At 37.5% G+C, this 19751-nt stretch overlaps 1 protein-coding gene across 1 annotated transcript in view; it reads left to right on the top strand.

Annotated features, from left to right (window-relative positions):
• The window catches only part of BNC2 (basonuclin 2), a 236733-nt gene that overhangs the window by 102511 nt on the left and 114471 nt on the right, over positions 1-19751 (top strand). The window contains exon 3 of the mRNA XM_009274286.2: positions 18357-18459. Coding sequence (XP_009272561.2) covers positions 18357-18459 — 103 coding nt within the window. The remainder of the gene's footprint in view (positions 1-18356; positions 18460-19751) is intronic.

Raw genomic sequence — 19751 nt, 5'->3', positions numbered from 1 at the left:
GCTTTTTCCTTCTGTTTTATGTGTTTTTTTTCAATTTGAAAGGGATTTACATTTATTTAAAGACATTTTTTCTAAATTTTGCTTTGAATACAAATCATGTCATACAGCTTTGCCAAAATAAACTTGGCAGCTTACATTTTCTTTCCTTTTTTTTGAGTGTTGGCATGTAATGAATATTAATGGAGCATCACTTCCTGGTTTATGGCATGATACTTTCTTCATGTAAATACTGCTTTTTGAAATACCAAAAGCCAGTGCGCAGTTCAAAGTCTTCAATTCAATTTAGATGAATTGATAAAGACTGTCCATTTTCTATTTCGTGAGCTTGAATGTGTTTGTTTCCTGATGAATTTTTTTTTTTTCTTTTTAGAAAGGTAAGAAAAAGTAATTCCAGGAGTTTGACTCCCTTCTTAGCTACTGAGTACATCTTGTTCCTCTGTGTCTGCATTTAAACTCCTGAAGTTAAACTCCTCTTCTTTTTGAGGATTTCACAGCAGCAAGCACATTGTCGGCAATCAAATAATAATAGGGTGAAGTGAATCAGTCTGGATAAAGTCGAATTGACCTGAATTTGATCCTTAACTCAAACTAACCACAACTATTCTGGGGTTTGAAAATTTTTTGGTTTTAGAAATTACTATCACACACCTCTGCACCATCTGGCTTTTCCTAGGAGTAGAAACAGACTTATCAACATACTGTAACAGAGTCTGTTTTTGTGGTGTGTCTGGCAGAGTTGTTACCCGAAAACTCTGGAAATCTCACCAGAAAGGTGGCTTTTATGCAATTTCCAGACCAGTTTTCACACCAAAGAGGATTACGTGGTAAGCAGAGTGGAGAAAGAGTCTGTGCTTGTGGTTGCATCTTGGTTTTACCAATCACTAATTTGTGCTAGGCTAAATGATGCTTTTAATTATGACGTGGTGGAAGTCTCACAAAAATGAGAGAAAAGTCTCCCATTTGTCTCATCATGACTTGAACTTTTCATCATGGAAATCCGCTGGTTGTAATGAGGTGACACATGAGTTTCTTGGAGCTGAATTTAGTCGTCTCTGTATGTGTATGCTTATTTTATGCTAGTGTCATCCATCACGTAGACCCTGAGGTCTAGACGGAGGAACCCATTCCATCTGGCATGTGCCTTTGTCCCACAGGAGAAAAAAGTTGCAATTAAGGGCTGAGTGTGCTGATTTAACTCTTCCTGCACACAGACAGGCATTTACTGTACAGCTGCTGATGACATGCACGTATGTGGAGGTAGATGAAAGCAGGGGCTTCAGGGAATGGCATTTGAGATGGTGAGGGTGGCAGAAAGAACCTGTCTGGGAGCTCTCATCAGAGCTGCTGCTGAATTTGTCTAGGGAGGAAGGACATTGAGGAGCAGCTATAGCAACGTCTGTGAATAAGGAGTACCATTGATACCTGCTATGGTTACCAAAGGTTTAAGTGTCCCTGTGCAGTCCTCCTGCTGTATGAGCATCAAAATGTAAACTAAGAGCGGAATTTGATCCCATCTGTTAGATAGTTAGGCTGATAGCTTTGCACTTCACTCTCTTGGACTGATACAGTTGAAGTATGCTAGAAAGCAGATATAATTTAGAAACTGCATCCCGATATAATAATCCTCTCAATTTTATAACTTGGGGGAAGGGAGATTGTTACTGACAGACTTTCAGGTTGCTACATTAGGCTCTTTTTCATAAAGCTGTTAAAAAACCTATGACAAGCTCATTCTGCCTTCAGTGAAACAGGACAACACTCCTATTGGTTGCGATGGGAAGAGGCTCTGGGCCAGTGTTCGGCACACACCGAGCCATTTCACTTTCTACCAGCCTGGTCTGCTTTTTCCACAGATGTGCACAATGTATGTATTTACTGCAAAGCATTTATATATTAAATGGTGACCAAGTAAGTTTTGGCCTGTAATAAACTGCTGGGTGCTATGGCAGGAATAAATACAGGGCTTAGCATGAGCACAGCATGTGCACATAGGTGTACATGCTGGATTAGAGCCTGCAGACCAGTCTTTGCATAGGGAGTGAGACCATTCCTGTTTGCAGAGCCCATGCTTAGCACTTTATGTACTGAGTAGCAGCAGGATTACTGTAGCTAATGCTAGACTTAGTGTCATCTAACACCAGTTTGGCAGAAGGCAAAATGAAAGAAATTTTAAGCATACGTGGAATATTGTATTCCTCTAGATAAAGTTGGGAGAGACCTTATAAAAGAAGCTGGGAATGCACTAAACACATTCAGTTGACTTCTTTGTCTATGAGGTTGTGTGTTGCTTGATTTTTAAAGATGCTGAACACTGGCAAATCAAAATGGACAGTCAGGACCTGATAAATGCAAGGTACAAATGGGCATTGTGTTTATTCCTGGTATCAAAATAATCTAGAAGATAAACAGGTTCAAATACAATGCATGCTGCCGAGTGGCAAAAGTTGCTGTTATTTTAATGCAACATATTAGAATATATTCTTCTGGATGGGGTGGCCTGATTGCTCCTGGGACATCTGTATAGCTGTTGTCATCCCCTGCTGAATACATGCGTCTAAATGGATTAATTTTATTTAGTAAAATAGCTTATTTTCTTAAAAAAAAAAAAAAAAAAAAAAGAAATTGTTCCCCATTAGTTGGTGTGCTTTTCCTGCACTTTCCGCAGAATTCTGAAAGTTTGAGTATGCTGGGAGTATGACTGTCCTTATTCCAGCTCTGAGATACAAGAGCAGGTTGTTGCAGCAAAGCCGTAACTACCATTGCCTAATCTGTCTTAGATCTGTAGATAAACAAGACTTCAGAGTCCAGAGGTAATATTTATGCATTTCGAGGTATAAATTCACCTAGCAGCATGAGGGAAGTGGATAGTGTCAACGTCAGACCGGTGACCGCTCCTGTCACTGAATAAAACCAAAAGCAATGGAAAATCTAAACAAAACAAAATTGTGTTATTAGACTGCTGGTTTCCCTTGGGTGCAGTCTAGCATCTGAGTTCTCCTTGACTGGTTTTAAATAAATACATGTAGATGAAGATAGGCTATTATAAGATAAGAGATTAGGAGGAAAACTAATTCTGTATTTAAATGTGAGAGTTTCTGTTTGTCTATATGAACATGCTTTCCTAATGAATCACCTGTTGTCTTCCCACCCCCTGCCTTAAATGAAAAACCAGAATAGGGCATATTGATCTTTCAAAAACAATTTGGTAGTCATTTGGCCCAATTCAGCTACAATTACTGTGAACTGTGCAAGACAATAGTACTAATTTCATAAGGTCAGAAGCAACAACTATGCAAAACAGTAGTACTAAATTCATAAGATCAGAAGCAAGAAATACAGCATCTCTTGACTACCTGCTTTAAATTTGTTGCTCAGGGGCAAGTCGCTGTGACAGAAACTGTGGTAACGGGCTGCCTACAGTCCACCGCAAATGTATAAACAGCTAACAATTTGATTACGTGGAGGTCTTAATCTGAGGACATTGTACAAATGAATACACATTGTGTAAAACTCTAGAAATAATAGCTGCACTGAACATTTCTTACCTAACATAGCAATAAATATGCAGGTATAGGACAGAAGGCAATGATATTTACAGGACTGGTGACACATGTAAAAAGCAACGCTACTGCGCGGTGAGCTTCCTACACTTTGTTGGTCTTCTCCCCGGTATTGTGCTTAAAAATTATTTTCTTCTTGCTTACTGCTTCTTATATTTTAAACAGATACAGAATTTTCACACAGCCATCAGTTAAACAAATAAACAGCAAAGAAAGAAACTGTTTCTGTTCTCCCTCCAACACTGCCTCCCCTCTGCCTTCCTCCCTCACTGATGCCACTCACTGAAGAGCACCTGCTCAGGGTCATTCTGGTGCAGCGACTGTGATAGACATGATTGATTATGTCTAAATTCTTGGGTAGACATGAAGGAGTGACAGTGGGAACATCGCTGTCATCTCAGCAAGCACAGTACTCAGCTGGACTCTACAGGTTTTGAAGTACTTCCACATCCCTCAGTTTAGGCTTATCCATTCTTCCTTGAAGCAGAGATTATTTTATAAAGTCAGCATCTCGAACAGGGTTTGAGGCATACATTGCAAGTCACTGGATTCCTTTACTTTTAGGTTTTGAATTAACATTAATTGCTTATAAAAGTAACACATGCATTCAGCATGGAGGTGTACAGCCAACATAAAATCTATTCTAGCTTTACTGTCAGCAGTTTACATTATGTTGTCTTGGGTCACACTGAGGACTATCTCCTTAAACCGCAGCCACCTGGGTTCTGATTAGTTTTCTTTATTTTCTGCCCATGCGTGATCAAATGTTACATGTAAAGTTATAAAAATAAGGAGTAATAAGGAAGAAGAAAGTTACTTAACATCAAGGTCCACAGAACCTGTGCATGTATTGAAGGACCTGTATGCTTTCCAAAATTGAGTCCCAAATTGAAATGGGCACTAAAAATTGGGAAGTGTCAAGAAATAAATAATGAGGGTCACTATCAATGATCTGGAATGCTTTTGTTAGATAAAGCCTTTATACCCAATTGTCCCACATACAGTCTTTTTATACCCATTTAGTACAACTGATTTTAGTATAATGATTTTTTTATTAAAAATTGTTAAAAATAAGCATTGTTCACTTTTATTCACAATACATAAAAGGGAGCAGTTTCTTTTTCAGGTTGATTGGAATTCCTTTTTCTGTGAATCCTTGGGAATTAAATGAAAGTGGTAACTCAGGAAGAGGAAAGCAGCCCCGTTGCTGCATACTCATTGCAAAGATACTGTTTCTCCCATTTAGAAATGTGACTAGATCTGGTGCCTTCTACCCAAAAAGAGTCTTAGTCTGGGATATATTTTCTCTTGTTTGTCCCCACACTGGTTCCGAGATCTAGAAATTCAGTGAAGTTTTAGCACAGCACATACGTTGGGACATCCAGACTCAGCTTCTGCATATCTCCTCTGCCCACCCTGAGACAGACAGAAACCATTGTGACAAGGTTGTTGCCTTAATTATGATGCACAGTGGTGAAGGTAATTTCAGAGGATGAGTTTGTGTTACCTCCCATACGCTTTCAACAGAGACTTGCTGACTAAGCACATCCCAAGTATTGCATCAGCCAGAGCCGTAAGTGATATAGCATTTATCTAATATTCTGTGAAAATGAAGTTTTTACACTTGCAGACCTGCTGGCACACATTTCTCACTCTCTTTCCTTCTAGCATTTTGTGGATTTCACTTTCTCATAGGAATGAGTAAGATACTTACCATGCATACACACGTTGAGTGCAGTGCCTTTTGTTAGTAACCCTAGTGTAGCACCCTTCCTCAGTCTGATGCTCACGTTGTACCAAACCCCCTAATTCTGAATGAGGAGTCTCTTCAAATTTAGTCAATACCGGGTTTCTTTTATTAAAAAAAAATGTAAAGAAGCGATTACACAGTCATTATCCACTCACTTTTTTATGAAAGAATAATTTTATTTCTAAAAGCAACCATCTCTGGAGAAAAGGGTTACATCTGTGAGAGAGCTAATGCCCAGCAATGAGGGAAATGAAAATTTTAAACTCACGTAAAATTTCAATGGTTCTAATAATGCCTCTATGGAAAGCACATTTCAAGGTCTTACAAGAGAGACCTTCCCCATCACTGTTTTTACAGTTTTCATTCGGCCATTGATTCCCCATTGGTGATTGCAAGTAATCATTGACACTGACTTACACTGTTTCCTTGTAATATCAACTTTTTCAGCTTGGAGAATGAAGCCTGGGGGTCTAGTGACTTTACCTGTGACTGTTTTGAGCTGTGAACATGCTATTCCCTAGTAAGAGAAACTTGTCAATGGTTCATGTTACTGTCCAACCAACATAACACACAAGAGCTGCTTAACAGAGTCAGGCAGATTTTGTTTCTACTAAGTTGGGTGTTGCAAACTGGTGAATATACAGCATTTGGCTCTAACAGATGCTAGGTAAGTGTAAACTGTGTTGACAAATCAGTTTTAAAATTAATTGCTAAATATATGGCTTGCTCTTCTGGCAGTTTTGAAGATGTGCCTGTTTACAGGAACTTCAGAAACAGGAATTCTGATATGATTTTTGTGTGTTGTACTTAGAGGACGCAATGATTTAATTATTTATTGAATTGTGTGAGAAGAATTTTTTCTATCTTTAAAGAGAAGAGTATGAATATGAGTATATGTAAATAGCGAGGATGCAAATATTTGCAGAATCAAGTGGTATGGTTGATAGGCATTAAAAAAAACAGTAGAGACCATGAAAGACCTGGAAATATGTATATTTTTTGCAGGCCTGTACTTGTCTTGTACTTTGTTCTTTTTTTAGTTAACATATAGCTCTGTCTTGTCCTTATTATATTAAAGATAACTATTGTCCCTATGTATGACAGTGGCAGCAGATCTTACTTTGGTGATTTCACACCCCCTTGGATTAAATTAAATTTGTCTTTGTGTACATTTCAAACATGTTCTGCCAGACACAACATGTCCTATGTTAGCTGAGTTGGACATTGTATGTTGTAAATCTATGCAATTGAAATAGTGCTTTCAAATATGTGTTATAATGATTTAATGAGACATAAATTTGAAGATCAAAACTATTTAAATTTGAAGGTTGTGCAGGGGAAGAGGCCTGGGAGAACAAAAATCTTTTTCTGAGCTCATACATGATACTGTAGGATGGAAGCTCCAGCTTTGTGCCAGTAGGAGCACATTTATTCTGTACATTGGGAAAAAAAAACAAACCACTTGAATAAAAAGAACAAGCTGATAAAGGTTGTGCTTCAGTTTATAAAAGCAAATAAATATATGTATATTATATTGTATTATGTATATTTGTGTTCTTGAGTATAGCTAAAGGACAACTTCCCATGAAATAATGCATTCCTTTAGAACTGCTGTGGATTTTCATAATTTTTTTAAACATTCCTATTGTAACCTACATCAAAAGGGCAGCTATCGTTCTTGTGTCTGACTATACATATGCATTATAAAAAAGTGAGTCTACTGTAATTACCAGTTTGCAGAGCGAATTCCTGCAGGGTTTGTACTCTCCCCATTAGTAAAAGAGATAATTTGAAATGTATTAAAATTTCACTGTACAACTGGGAGTTTTTGTTCACAGTAAATGTGGTAATGTTTCTTCATTGCTTGACTGTTTGTGTTTAAATTTAGGCAGTGTGCCCAACAGGGACAAAATTATAGGATAAAGCTATGTATAAAAGAAAATCCTTCTGAGAAAACCAATAACAATTTTTCTACCCTCCCCCCCCCCCCCCCCCAGTTATATATATAATCATGCTCCATTCTGGCCAAGGAAATACATTTTATCTATTTCACGCTTACTGGAATTCTTCTCTGTCATACATAAGCTGAAGGGATAGAGTATATACATCAGCCAACCTTTGTGCAAAAATTCCATGGCTTTGTTTTTGGGAAGTGTTGAAGAAGCAAAATTTAAATGATACATGAATAAAATAAATACATGTTTAGTGAACAACATTATCTAATTAAGAGAAAAATTTTCACCTGTTGACCCGGCATTTTGGGGGAAAGGGGAAAAAAAAAGGTTATGTGGTCTGCTTGTTTTTACTTGCTTACAGTATCAGTTTTGTGGCTGACAGAGAGTTGGCCACTGAAGGAACAGTGCAGGATTGCATCTCTAATTAATTCCAATAAGAAGTTATTGCTTTAGTGTATAACTTAAAAACATGGTACAGAGTGTTGATCTTGATGAGATAGAAAAGATTATTTTCTTTTTAGAAAGTATTCAAACTTTTCTAATAAATTTTAATTCATTGCACTTCTTTTGAGAACAATAAAATCTTTCACTATAACTTTTTCATGTAACTTCTATAGAACTCACATTTATATTCACTGGCTAAAATGCAGTACAGTGCAGTCTAAATCTGTGTATTTTTTTGGCCAAATTGAAAGCCCATCATTTAGAATCCAGAAAGCAGTAACATCTGAGAAGGTAAAGAAAAGCCTGAAAAGTGAAGTCTTCCTGAAGAGCAGAATAGACAATAAACAATGTGTTTGTGATATTTTTAAAGGAGAATTCCTGAATAAATGGACAGAAAGGCATAGCTATTCCAGGAGCCATGCTGCATTTTACTTCGTTTAAATCAGATTTTGCTTATTCTTTTGACTTACAGAAGAAGAAGGTGGAAAATAAAAAATCTGACTACTGATTTTGCCAACATAATTTTGTGTGGACATTTATGTTTTTCTTATAAGGTTCCTTATTTATCTGTTAAAGGTGATATTTTTCCACATGTACATGTTTTCACTTGTATTTTTTACTGGACAGGCTGTAACTGTTTGAGGCCAAATGAAACTAGTCTTGAGAACATGAGTTATTTATCTGATGACCTTTAAGGCTTTAAATGTTCTCATCATCTTCTGATTAATTTGTGTAGAAACAATACATGAAGAATAGATATTTGATTTAATAGATTTAAATAACTCTTTTGAACCACTTATAATCTATTGATAAAATCTTCTTTCGTGGATTACTGACCCAGTAGTCCATGTAACGTGACAAAAATATGTTGATTATTTCCTTCTGCATGCATGCTACATTCATAGGCTCAATGTCTTTTTTGAGATACCGCAGGAAAAATTTCCTTTTGGGGCATGCTTTATTTAGTTTTAAATTTTACATCACAAGTTTCAAATGTTGTTGGTTTACATACTTTTTTCTAAAAACATTTGCTGTAAGGAAATGGAAGTCTGTGAATAGCAAGGCTGATACCACAGCATGGGAATCTCAGTACACTTCACATAGTGGCCAGCAGAGATTCTCCCCCCCACCCCCCTACCCGCCGCAGAGTTGTCAGTAAGGTTTATAGAAAGAAAAATGGTTATACTTCTACTAGCAATGGCTAAATAATGTTTTTCGGTTTGTGGAATGTTTTTCTTTGTTCATATAAAAGCAATAATGTTGTGTGTAAGGGTGGTGTAGAAATAGTAAACCATTCAGTAAACCATTCAGTTGTTCAGTTCAGAAACAGAGAATGATTGGTCCAGGGTGGACAGGGCAGTAAAACCAGAGGAAGCAACTTGCCTCCTGTGCTCTCTGAAGGAGACCGTAGTTGTGCTTACTTGAGGTGAGGAGCTGGGTGGAGCTAGCAATGCTCATCTCTAGAAGAGTCATGGGGAGAGGAGGGTATGTGAGGCTGTTTTTGCAGGTGTGTCCATCCACGTTCTTGGGTACCTATCCAGCACTGGCTATTGTCTTGACAAAGTGCGTGGCTGAACTCCAGTGACTGACAGCGTTGGTTTCAAAACATGAATCTGGTTTCCATCTATAAGAACAATGCCTGCATTTGCTACCATGCTCTCAGACACAGGGAATCTCACTCTTAAATCAACCATGTGTTTTTCTTCAAATTTTAAGCAAAGAAGCACTTGTCAGTCTTAATTTTTTCAGTGCAAACAACTTTGCCTTTGATGCCTGGGAACCTTGGGCTAGTTTTGCATGCTGTAGAACCATAGGGTGATACTGTACCTGCAGTCTTGGTAGAATATCCTTTTGGCAGCACTGTGAGTTGAGTGTGTGGAATCAGGATGAACATGGCCTACAGAAAGTTCCTGGAAAATAACAAAGCTATTCTGTGTTATATTTGTTTTCTCTGGAAGAGTCTAGGTAGCATTGCTTGAGACAGGTTTCCACTTTTGGAAGTATCTAAAGTAGAATTGAAGAGTGACTCCTAACTTAAATGCAACATTACAAATGACATTTTATTCTTTTTCCTTCTTTTTTTATTCCCCATTCATTTACCAGCTCTTTCTCAAGAAGCGTTGAAAATGGTTTTCTAAAATGCTTAAAGGCTACGTTGTCCTTCTTCCAGGAAAAGCTGTTTTATCCTATTAAGAGCTTTCCCTCTTGTTAGCATCCCTGCCTTCATATTGTATTAGTAACTGTTTTCTTGAATGCCACAGAGAAATATACCAGTATTAGTACCTTTCAAATTGTATTACTGAAAATAAATACAAGTAAGAAACAATACTAATATAGTGTGATGTGAAATTGCTAAAACAATACTGCAATGCAGTGAACAACTCAGAAGATATTTGGGTATCTCTGAATGGGAGAGAGATCGGAAATCTCATTGCATTGCATGGATGTTTAAGATCATTGAAATGCAAGGTATATTCCGCATGGATGTTTAAGATCATTGAAGTGCAAGGTATATTCCCCCTTACTGTTTTTTTTTTTGGACAATGCATTATTAGGCTATAGGTATTTAAGTTAAAAATGGTCATTTATCAATTAAGGTTATTTTCCCTAGGTGATTCCTGTATTTAAAATTATTCCTTTAACAATGGCAAACCAACCTAAAGTTGTATAATTAAAAAAAAAACTGTTAAATTTTTTGTGCCAACAGAAGAAATAGTAATGTTTCATGCTTCTGCCTTACCTTCTGTCCTCATACTTCCCTGTGTTGTGTGAGCAGTTCATTAGTCTCATCTCTGAAAATGGTATGTCATATCATTACCCAGTTTTTACAGGTTGGTCAGTTAGAAATTGAGTGGTTAAGTAAGTGACTTAACCAGTGCCACACAGTGCATCTGTGGGAGTGGCAGACCCAGGATAAGAATCGAGGCATTCCTCTTTCTGTCCATTGTTTTGGCTGCAGAATTACCCATATAAAAATTGTAGGTGAGTTTAAAAATTGTCATGTTTGTACCAGAATTACATGATGGAGATATTAGGGCTGTCTGCAGAGACAGAAATACTTCTGCATGTGTACTCTTCCTTCTGTAGAAAGTATGGCAAGCACTTCCACCCCAATTTTCTTTCTTTCTTAGAAGTGAAAATATACTTTGGAAATTAGAAATCACTACACCTTTGCTACGTTATTCATCTGCTTTTATAATTTTATTGGAGATTTTTTTCCTCCTTTTTTTAAATGAGTTTCCTTGGGAAGGAATGTTTTCTCTTGAAATGAACTTTACAATCTCTTGCACTGTGATCTTTCTATAATCCAAATGAGTACAGGTTCAGCAATTAAACATTCTGAAGCACAGAGAGAAGCTATAGACAACTGCAAAGTGCATGAGAGAGTGGGGGGTGAACTGGACCATTCTTGTTCTTGAAAAACAAAATTGTCTTTTTTTTCATGCTCACAGGCTTAAATGATTAGTGAAATGTACCCAAGCTCTGACTTTTAGTGATTGCCTCATAACATTGTAGGTGCAATTATCTGCCAACAATGAATTATGAATGTATTTGGTGGCCCACAACATCTGTAGTTGTTTTTCTAAGTGTTGTCAAATCTGTGAGCAATTCAATAAGGACAGAAGTTTGTGGTCTCAAATATAAAAGGTTGTCCTAAAGTCTAGCTCAAAGTTGAACGACTGCAGATTTTTTACTGCCCACATCCGAGCTTTGGTTGTCTTCTCAGGTAGTATGGCTGTCTATAAATTACAAAAAATTCCTGTGCTGGTTTTGGCTGGGATAGAGTTAATTTTCTTCATAGTGGCTGGTATGGTGCTATGTTTTGGATTTGTGCTGAAAACAGTGTTGATAATACACCAACATTTTAGTTATTGCTGAGCAGTGCTTGCACAGCATCAAGGCCTTCTCTGTTTCTCACACTGCCCCCCCCACCAAGTTGACTGGGGTCACAGAGGTTAGGAGGGGACAAAGTCGGGACAGCTGACCCCAACTGACCAAAGGGATATCCCAGACCATATGACGTCATGCTCAGCATATAAAGCTGGGGGAAGAGGAAGGAAGGGTGGGACGTTGGGAGTGATGACGTTTTGTCTTCCCAAGTAACCATTACGCGTGATGGAGCCCTGCTTTCCTGGAGATGGCTGAACACCTGCCTGCCGATGGGAAGCAGTGAATGAATTCCTTGTTTTGTTTTGCTTGCATGGCGGCTTTTGCTCTACCTATTAAACTGTCTTTATCTCAACCCACAACTTTTCTCACTTTTACCCTTCCGATTCTCTCCCCCATCCCACTGGGGAGGAGTGAGCAAGCGGCTGTGTGGGGCTTAGTTGCTGGCTGGGGCTAAACCATGACAATTCCCTATAATACCAAGCTTACTATAGGCAGGTCACATTGTGCATTTCCTAAATGTCAGTATGGAAATGATCCTCCTTTTGGTGTTAATTTAAAACAAAGTCTGTTGTACTCCTGATTTGCCAGCTATTAAAAGTAGTATAATTTCATTGGGATCTTTTTGCCATTTACGCAGAAGAATTTATGCTGTGGTCTTTTAAAGCAATACTTAATTGACAAGAGAGAAAAAAATTTATTGGAATTCCTGAAGTAGTAAAGAGGAGAAGTGACAGATTTTCTAAGAGCTGTTTACAGATCATATATAATATGTGCTCTGAAAAAGAAAGAAACCCCCCCCGCCAACCTAAAACTGTAGTGTGGTACAATCCTGTGCTGAGCAATAGTGTCGATTTATATGGACAGATTTTATCTTCTTCACTTTATAACTGAGAAACAGTAAGAAAAACTTAACGGCAGAGAAGACTTTCCATTAAAAATATGCTGGAACACTTGCAGGACTTACCTGTTGTCTGCTGCTTTATATCTTTTCTTGTCATAAGTCAACATGCAGCAACAGAAGAGTGGATCTCTGTGTTTCTCATCAACCTCTTGCTCGTTAACTTTGAACGATTATTTTGATGTGCCATCATGTCTCAAGACCAACTACTGTTGGCTTTAAATTACTCTCCCAATGACAGTGTTACTTACTTTCAATAAAATATTAGTTCAAAATGAGGTATTGGGTATTTATAATACAGAATTAAAACTGTTTGACAGTGGAAAGAGAAGATTGTGTTTGACACATTGGGTTTGGGTTTTTCTTAAAGTTGAGAGATAAGCTGCAAAAAGTGCTTTTTGCTTTTAGTTTTCCAATATTTCCCATCATTTCACCCAGATATTTCATTTATTGACCTGCACCACCAGAAATTTTTATTGTTTTTAAAATCATAACAAAATAATTTATTCTGTCAATTAAATATGGAAAGTTCTTGCCCTTATTACTAAAATGCATAGAACGTGTGAATTGCCACATTATGCAAAATCTAAATTTTAAGTATACATGTGTGTATATGCGTGTGTTTAAAAATCCTGGCATCCTTACTAACTAATACATTTGTGCAGAGTGCATACTCGCGCAGAGTCTTACTCATTTTAATGCAGCTGTAAGGAACTGCACTTATGCATGTTTGCTGGTTTGAAGTCTCACTAAAAAGATTTCACAAACACTGGACCAAATAATCTTCAAGCCTCATGCTACTGTGATTGGTAACAGTGGATTTAGATTGTGTGAACTCCGTAGGATAAATGTATGCTAGATGCTTTAGACAGGTAGATGGAACTTCCGTGCAAAGAGAGTGAGTATAGTTGACTCTGTCATGTATCATAGATGGCTTGATAGGATACATTTCTTAAATATGTTTTTTTACATGAGAAAGATGAGGCAAGGACATTACGACCAAGGCTCTGTTAAACTGCCCACTGTATAGAAGTCTGTAGCTGAAACTTCAGTAAGACAGTATTTAACCTCACAGGACTCTTGGAGCCTCATCACGCTACATTAAGAATTTTTGTTAGATTCACTATTAAAATTCAGGATGAAGGAAGTTGCAAAACTTATCTATCTCTCCAGAATGTTGCATCATTTTAAACTGCCTCCATCTTCTGTGGTCACTTGTAAGAACTCCAGAGGAGGAATCATATATCTTCTTTACATGTTCTCCTCCTTCTCCCACACTGTGATCCCTTTCATGATAGGTTATTGCTTCTTATCTCTTGGAAGCTCTGCAAAACAGCCAGACAGATTGATTTTCCATTACTGCTATAGGCTGTTCCTATTAATATGTGAATAATATTTACTTGTTAGATATAATTAAATCACCCAAACTATGTTAAATGAATATCCTTCGTCTGGGGCAAACCCACAGAAGTCAGGTCTAACATCTCTTAATGTTAGCCGTACAAACTTACGCATAGGTGTACTAGACCACATGCTTTAATACTAGGCAAAGTCCCCTTCTTTCTGCATTACACTCTAGAGGAAGAAGATCTCAAAGAGTGCAGCAAGATATTTCTGCATGTTTCAGTGTCAATTATAAAACCATTAATTTATTCTTGTATGTGTGTATTTTGTTCTTAAACCTTAATAGCATTGCTTTAGGATTTAAGGAATAATTTGTGTAAACTATTTAAAATTATTCTACTGAAATCCAGGCCATTTTTTCCACAGGTCCTCAAGGGCCACTGTAATTTGGTAGAAATGCAAGGAGCGTTATGTTAGGAACTCAGTGGAAGGGGTGTATAAAAGTGGCTGAGAACTCCTGCTATCTGCAGACCATTGATAGACCGTCAAACATAATGGCACTTCTCAAGAAGCTGTAGAAAACCATGTTTTGTTGCTTACTTAAGGGCCTTAACCTGCAAGTTGTCCTCTAAATGCAGTTGCCTATCAGCTGGTACAGGGGGAGCCTGTATCTGCTGATTTTACTGTTCCTCGCACTATGCAATGTCATTGGTTTCTTTTCCATTCCTTCTGTTTTCTTTCTGTCTTTCGTGGAGGAGTTTCTGAGGAAAACCTTCATCAGGAAAAATTTCTCTTTCTTTCCCTACAAAATAGTGTAGTGCACAAAGTCCCATGACATAAACTTTTTAGCAATATGTTGCAAAGGCAGAATTACAGTGGATGACTTCTGGAATGCCTAGCAGTACTCTTTCAGAAGCATTTTCTGGCAGAAGTTTAGCATTGCTACACCCTTGGATTTTTACACCTACTTTTTAACAGGTTTGAACAATGGCTACAATATTTAGCTGCTGCAAACTCACCCAGGATCTTTTTATTGCCCCTACTATCCACCCCACCTCTTTCAAATTAAGCAGTAACAGATGCCCAACCAGTTACACCAATCCATGCTGCTACCTACAAGCACACCAGCTACTGTAGTTTTATCCCTTTTGTATCTTAAAATCCTTCCTCTGGGGAATGGAGGGGCTGCGTTAAACCTTTGGATTCTTCGGTGAATCTACGCCACATTCATCTCCTGCTGCTGTTCTGGGTCATTCCTAAGCCTGTTGCACAAACTGTCAGTGACTTGTATGCCTAAGTTAAATGCTGTTGAAAACCAGTAGAAAGATACTGTTAATAATTCACATGCATATCCTTGCAAGGCTTAGTACGTATGTTGGTTGCGTTGTGAAGGTCTTTAAAGACAATGCTTTCTTCCGTGATAATGAATGTTAAGGTTCTATCTGTGTGTGTAGGAACACACTATTCCTGGCATCTTGAGTCTTCTCTCTGCCAAGTTATGCTGGTTTTATGTTGTATATTGTAGTGATCTGAGGCAGTTACAATGATTCTGGATTAACTGAGTAAAGTGAAAAATGAATCTTTGAAATAAAGACTAAATTCTACTTGATATTTTCAATAGCCTCCATCACTATAGAGTGCCTCACAATTTGTGTTGCATTTAGCCTGACAATAAGACTTTACTATCATTGTGTCTGGTTATTGTTTGGGGAATGTAGGCATCAGGCTAACAAAGTAATTTGCCCAAGATAATGCCAGAGTGTGAACTAGAATATGAATTTTTCCAGTCCAAAATGAGCATCTTGCAGCTTGAGGGGTTATCCTCATCACTTAGAAGTATGCATGGGATTCTCAGTGATGGGATGGAAAACGACTGAAACCAGATTACAACCTGGCATCAACACACCCTCTGCAGAAAAAGCAGCCAAGTAAGGCCAGGCTGAATATTTTGGCCATGCTGTTTATCTTTGGAGTTTCTCATGCCAATCCATATTACTTTATAAAAATGTATAGCTCTTTTTGAAGACTTTTCAGATTTAGTTATTTGAGGAACAAGCTGACATTTTCACATTTCTGAAAAGTTTGCATAAATGTTCCGGGGGGGGTATGTATAAAAGATAAAAATCTTACTAATTAGTAAGATTTCTTACTAACTAGTAAGATCTTTCAACACTTTACACCATCAAGACTGTCTTTAACTCAGGGAAGAGGAAAAGAAACATGAAACCTCTAAACTTTTTCCCCCCCATCTTATAATTTATAATGGCTAAATGGATCATTTTTGAATGTGTGTAATAAAACTCACTCTTAGGCTGAAACATTGTATTTCAGGTTCAACCTGAATCCAATTTTTACAGGCAACCTGTTAACCTCTGGGCCAAAAATAGGTAGGGTTGTAATGGAATGCTGATGAACCTTAATAAAGCAACTCTACCAAATGACACAGTTTCATCTAGTATATGTACATACACTATACCACTCCTATTATACGTACCGTGACACATGAACAAGACAAAATAACATCAAATACAACAAATGTGTGTCACATTGATGCAGAGATTTAAAAAAGGTGGTGAATGTGAGAAAACCTTTTACGGTAAAATAAGAATACCATTTTGTAAGCCCTTCTCTTTGCAGTACAATTAATTACTGAGTTCATTAATTAATGAACATATTAGAGAAAGAACACCATTACTGACTGGTGGAGACCTGATATATTACTGAGTCAATAACTAACTATCGAACATGAAACAGGACCTTTCAGGAGAATTTTTTTCTCATAACCCACAAACACATATATTATTCTTGCACGGTCAGCACTTCTTTGGTACCTTTATATTTCATATTACTAATTCTTTTAATCAAACATACATACAGCAGTGTTTTATAACCTAGGTAATGAGTAATTGGACAGGTGACATTGGGACTGAGGCCCTGAAGTGTCAGGCATAATAGAGCAGGATCTTTTTTTTCCCCATTACATTTTTGAGAGTAGAAGATAGTAAAAGAGCAGATAGGATAGGAGGGAGAAAGGACTCTTGTACCAGAAATTTGTCATAGAAATACAGATTTTAAGTGGATCCATGAACTATAAATGGCTTTAAATTGCTGTCTGATGCAGATAAATAAGTAAAGAGATAAAACATTTAAAATAGCTCTGAACCTTTTTCATTGTCAGCAACCAAGGAGTTTAGCTTGGCCAAGCTGAAGTTGAATGTAATTTTCTTTAAGTCAGTATAGTTAAGGTAATTCTTTTTTGGTATGGAAGGAGTGTGGGTGGGTGGGTGTTAATTGTTTGGAACAGGCAAGGGCCTTCACAATGCTTCAGTATCTCAGTGGCCATAGGTACCAAGCACCCTTCCCCCACCTTAGCCCCCAAGTAATCATTGATTGCATCTAAATCTATAGAGATATCTTTTCCTGGCAGCTCTGGTAGTTACAGTAGATTGTTAATCTGTGAATGATCAGAATAAGCCTCTCTGTCTCAGAAATCTCCATGCAAATTACAGCTAAATGCATGCCATAAATTTATTAGTAGCAGTTTGAAGTGCACAGGTCATCTACACTATTTAAAAACATATGTCTGTTACACATAAAAAAGAGTCTCATTCAATTTATATTCACTTTTCTGTGGACGTAGCTAGCCCCTGTCAAAGTAAACCTGTGTAATTTTTGAAATAATTTTAAAAAGGGAGATGAGATTTTAATAAGGTGTATTATTTAAGCAAATTTTAGATCTCTGCATGGGACTGGACTCTTAGCATCACTGCTTTGAAATAGTTTCATCTTTTGCAAAACAGATGAATATATGTTTGACAAATAGGGAGTGCTAAGAGGTAAAGGGCTATGCCTAGGTATTGGAGAAAGTGATAGATGAAAAGGAAAGTTACAGGATGTTTTATGAACCAGTCCTATTCTTGTACCTTGATCATTTTATCCTATTTTGGGAACACATCAAATCCATTACTCCTTTCTGTAGCAGTGTTGTATCTTATGTGAACCCCAAAAAGGAAACTTGAGAATAACCTTTGGATACCATGAGGGAAGGGGAAAGAGATCTGTAGTTTTCCTTTTTGTATGTTTTTGTTTCCTCATTTTACTCTTGGCTTTAATCAAGCTGATATGCTGCTACAGTAAGACATCGCTAGTAACATTTTCCTTCAGGCAGTTGATGCAAAACCAGGAAATTTGTGGGACACCTACAGAATCCTCATCCTACTACTTTTTTTTCCCTAAAGGAAATAGAGCAATTCTTTTAAAGACTTTAGGAATGTATTCATCTCCATGGGACAACAGACTATGTTATTATTGAATAAGCATTTTGGATGTCATTGCTCAGGGATACTGATACATGTTTTTGAAAGAAAATTAATCTCTACTTAAAAGAATGAGCAATACTTTGAATATTAGAAGGCTGGTTTTTGCTGTACAGTTAATACCCTTCTAGCCCTCACAACAGATTTGTACAAGAAGGAAGAAAGACATTAATATGTTTTTTCTGTTTCTTTTTCTAGGCCATCCGCTGTACACTGGTAAATTGCACATGTGAATGTTTTCAGCCAGGGAAGATTAACCTGAGAACCTGTGATCAGTGTAAACATGGCTGGGTGGCACATGGTAAGAAATGTCGGTTCTGGGCTTGCCTTGTCTATTCTGTCCATCTTTCACAGTGTCTTTAAATACCAAGAGCTGGAGTGATACAGACAGTAGTGATATCTATTTGTCTGTACATGCATGTGCATGCATTCTGGGTTTGTGCACGTGTATGCATGCACATACTTTTTTTACAGCAATTTCTAGGATGGAAAAGTGAGGGTCTGTTATTCTGGCAATAGGTTCAAGTGCCACTGGAGTTCAACAGCTTGTGTACAGCTCAAAAGAATATTGTAGCCTCCAGGAAATAATGTAGTTCTAGCAGGGCTTAGCAGAAAGGCAAGAAGTTTATAGTATGGTTGCACAGCAGAATTTGTATTGTAAAGAAGCATCAGCCAATAAGTCACTGAGCCTAATGGAAATTCAAACATACCAATATCAAACTTTCAGAGTTTGGATGTCAGAATGAAATGAGTGTATCCTATATGGCTCAACAAAAGTGTGCATATATGATCTGTGAGTTGAACCTCTCTTCCCATGTTTAAGTAGCTAAAGAAAGAAAGGAGGGATTAGAATGCCCAGATCCTATATAAAGGCATCAAAATACACTTAGAGACCTTCCATTTTATTTATCCTTTACTATTTTGTGTTTGGTGTTTTTTTTTCTTGACAGTCTTGGTTAAGCTATGCATAAGAGATAAAGAGAGAGTTGTATACACAATTAGAAGGCAAATAAGGAGGATACATAAAATGGTTTAATGGGGAAAAAAAAACCAACCAAAAAACAGAAAGCCAAAAGGGGGGGGAAAGAGAAAGATTACGATGTTTGCAGAAGAAATTAGTGTTGGAGATTTCTTCTCATGGTCTAGGCTACTGGCACCTAAGCAAGCACAGTCTCTGTTCCCCACTTCTGCCAGACATTCAGTGGGTTATATTCTCTACATTTTATTTTAATTTTATGAGTCCTGGGGTGGAAGCTTAGTACTTCCCTCCTAAGATGCACTTGATCTCTATTTATTTAGCTCATGTCTGTGTGTATTTGTGCCTGAGCATGCTGACATATGGCAAGTGTGAATACTCAACAAATTCAACAGCACAGACTGCCGGAGAAGTTTTTAAAACACTCACACACATGGAAAGGAAAGCAGGAATGCAGGTACCATGCAGTCCTGTGTCACTGCATAGTAGTATATACAGCCTGCCTAGAATTACCCTAACACCACCAATCTGGTAGCTGGTTGCAGATCTATTATATACTAGATTCTCTAGGGACACAGCTTATTTTCTCTCCTCTTAATTCCCAGAAAGATATCTTC

Source organism: Aptenodytes forsteri, unplaced genomic scaffold (assembly GCF_000699145.1).
Source record: "Aptenodytes forsteri isolate BGI_AS27 unplaced genomic scaffold, ASM69914v1 Scaffold46, whole genome shotgun sequence".
NCBI classification, from domain to species: Eukaryota; Metazoa; Chordata; class Aves; order Sphenisciformes; family Spheniscidae; genus Aptenodytes; species Aptenodytes forsteri.
This window is presented reverse-complemented; position numbering and strand designations above follow the sequence as displayed.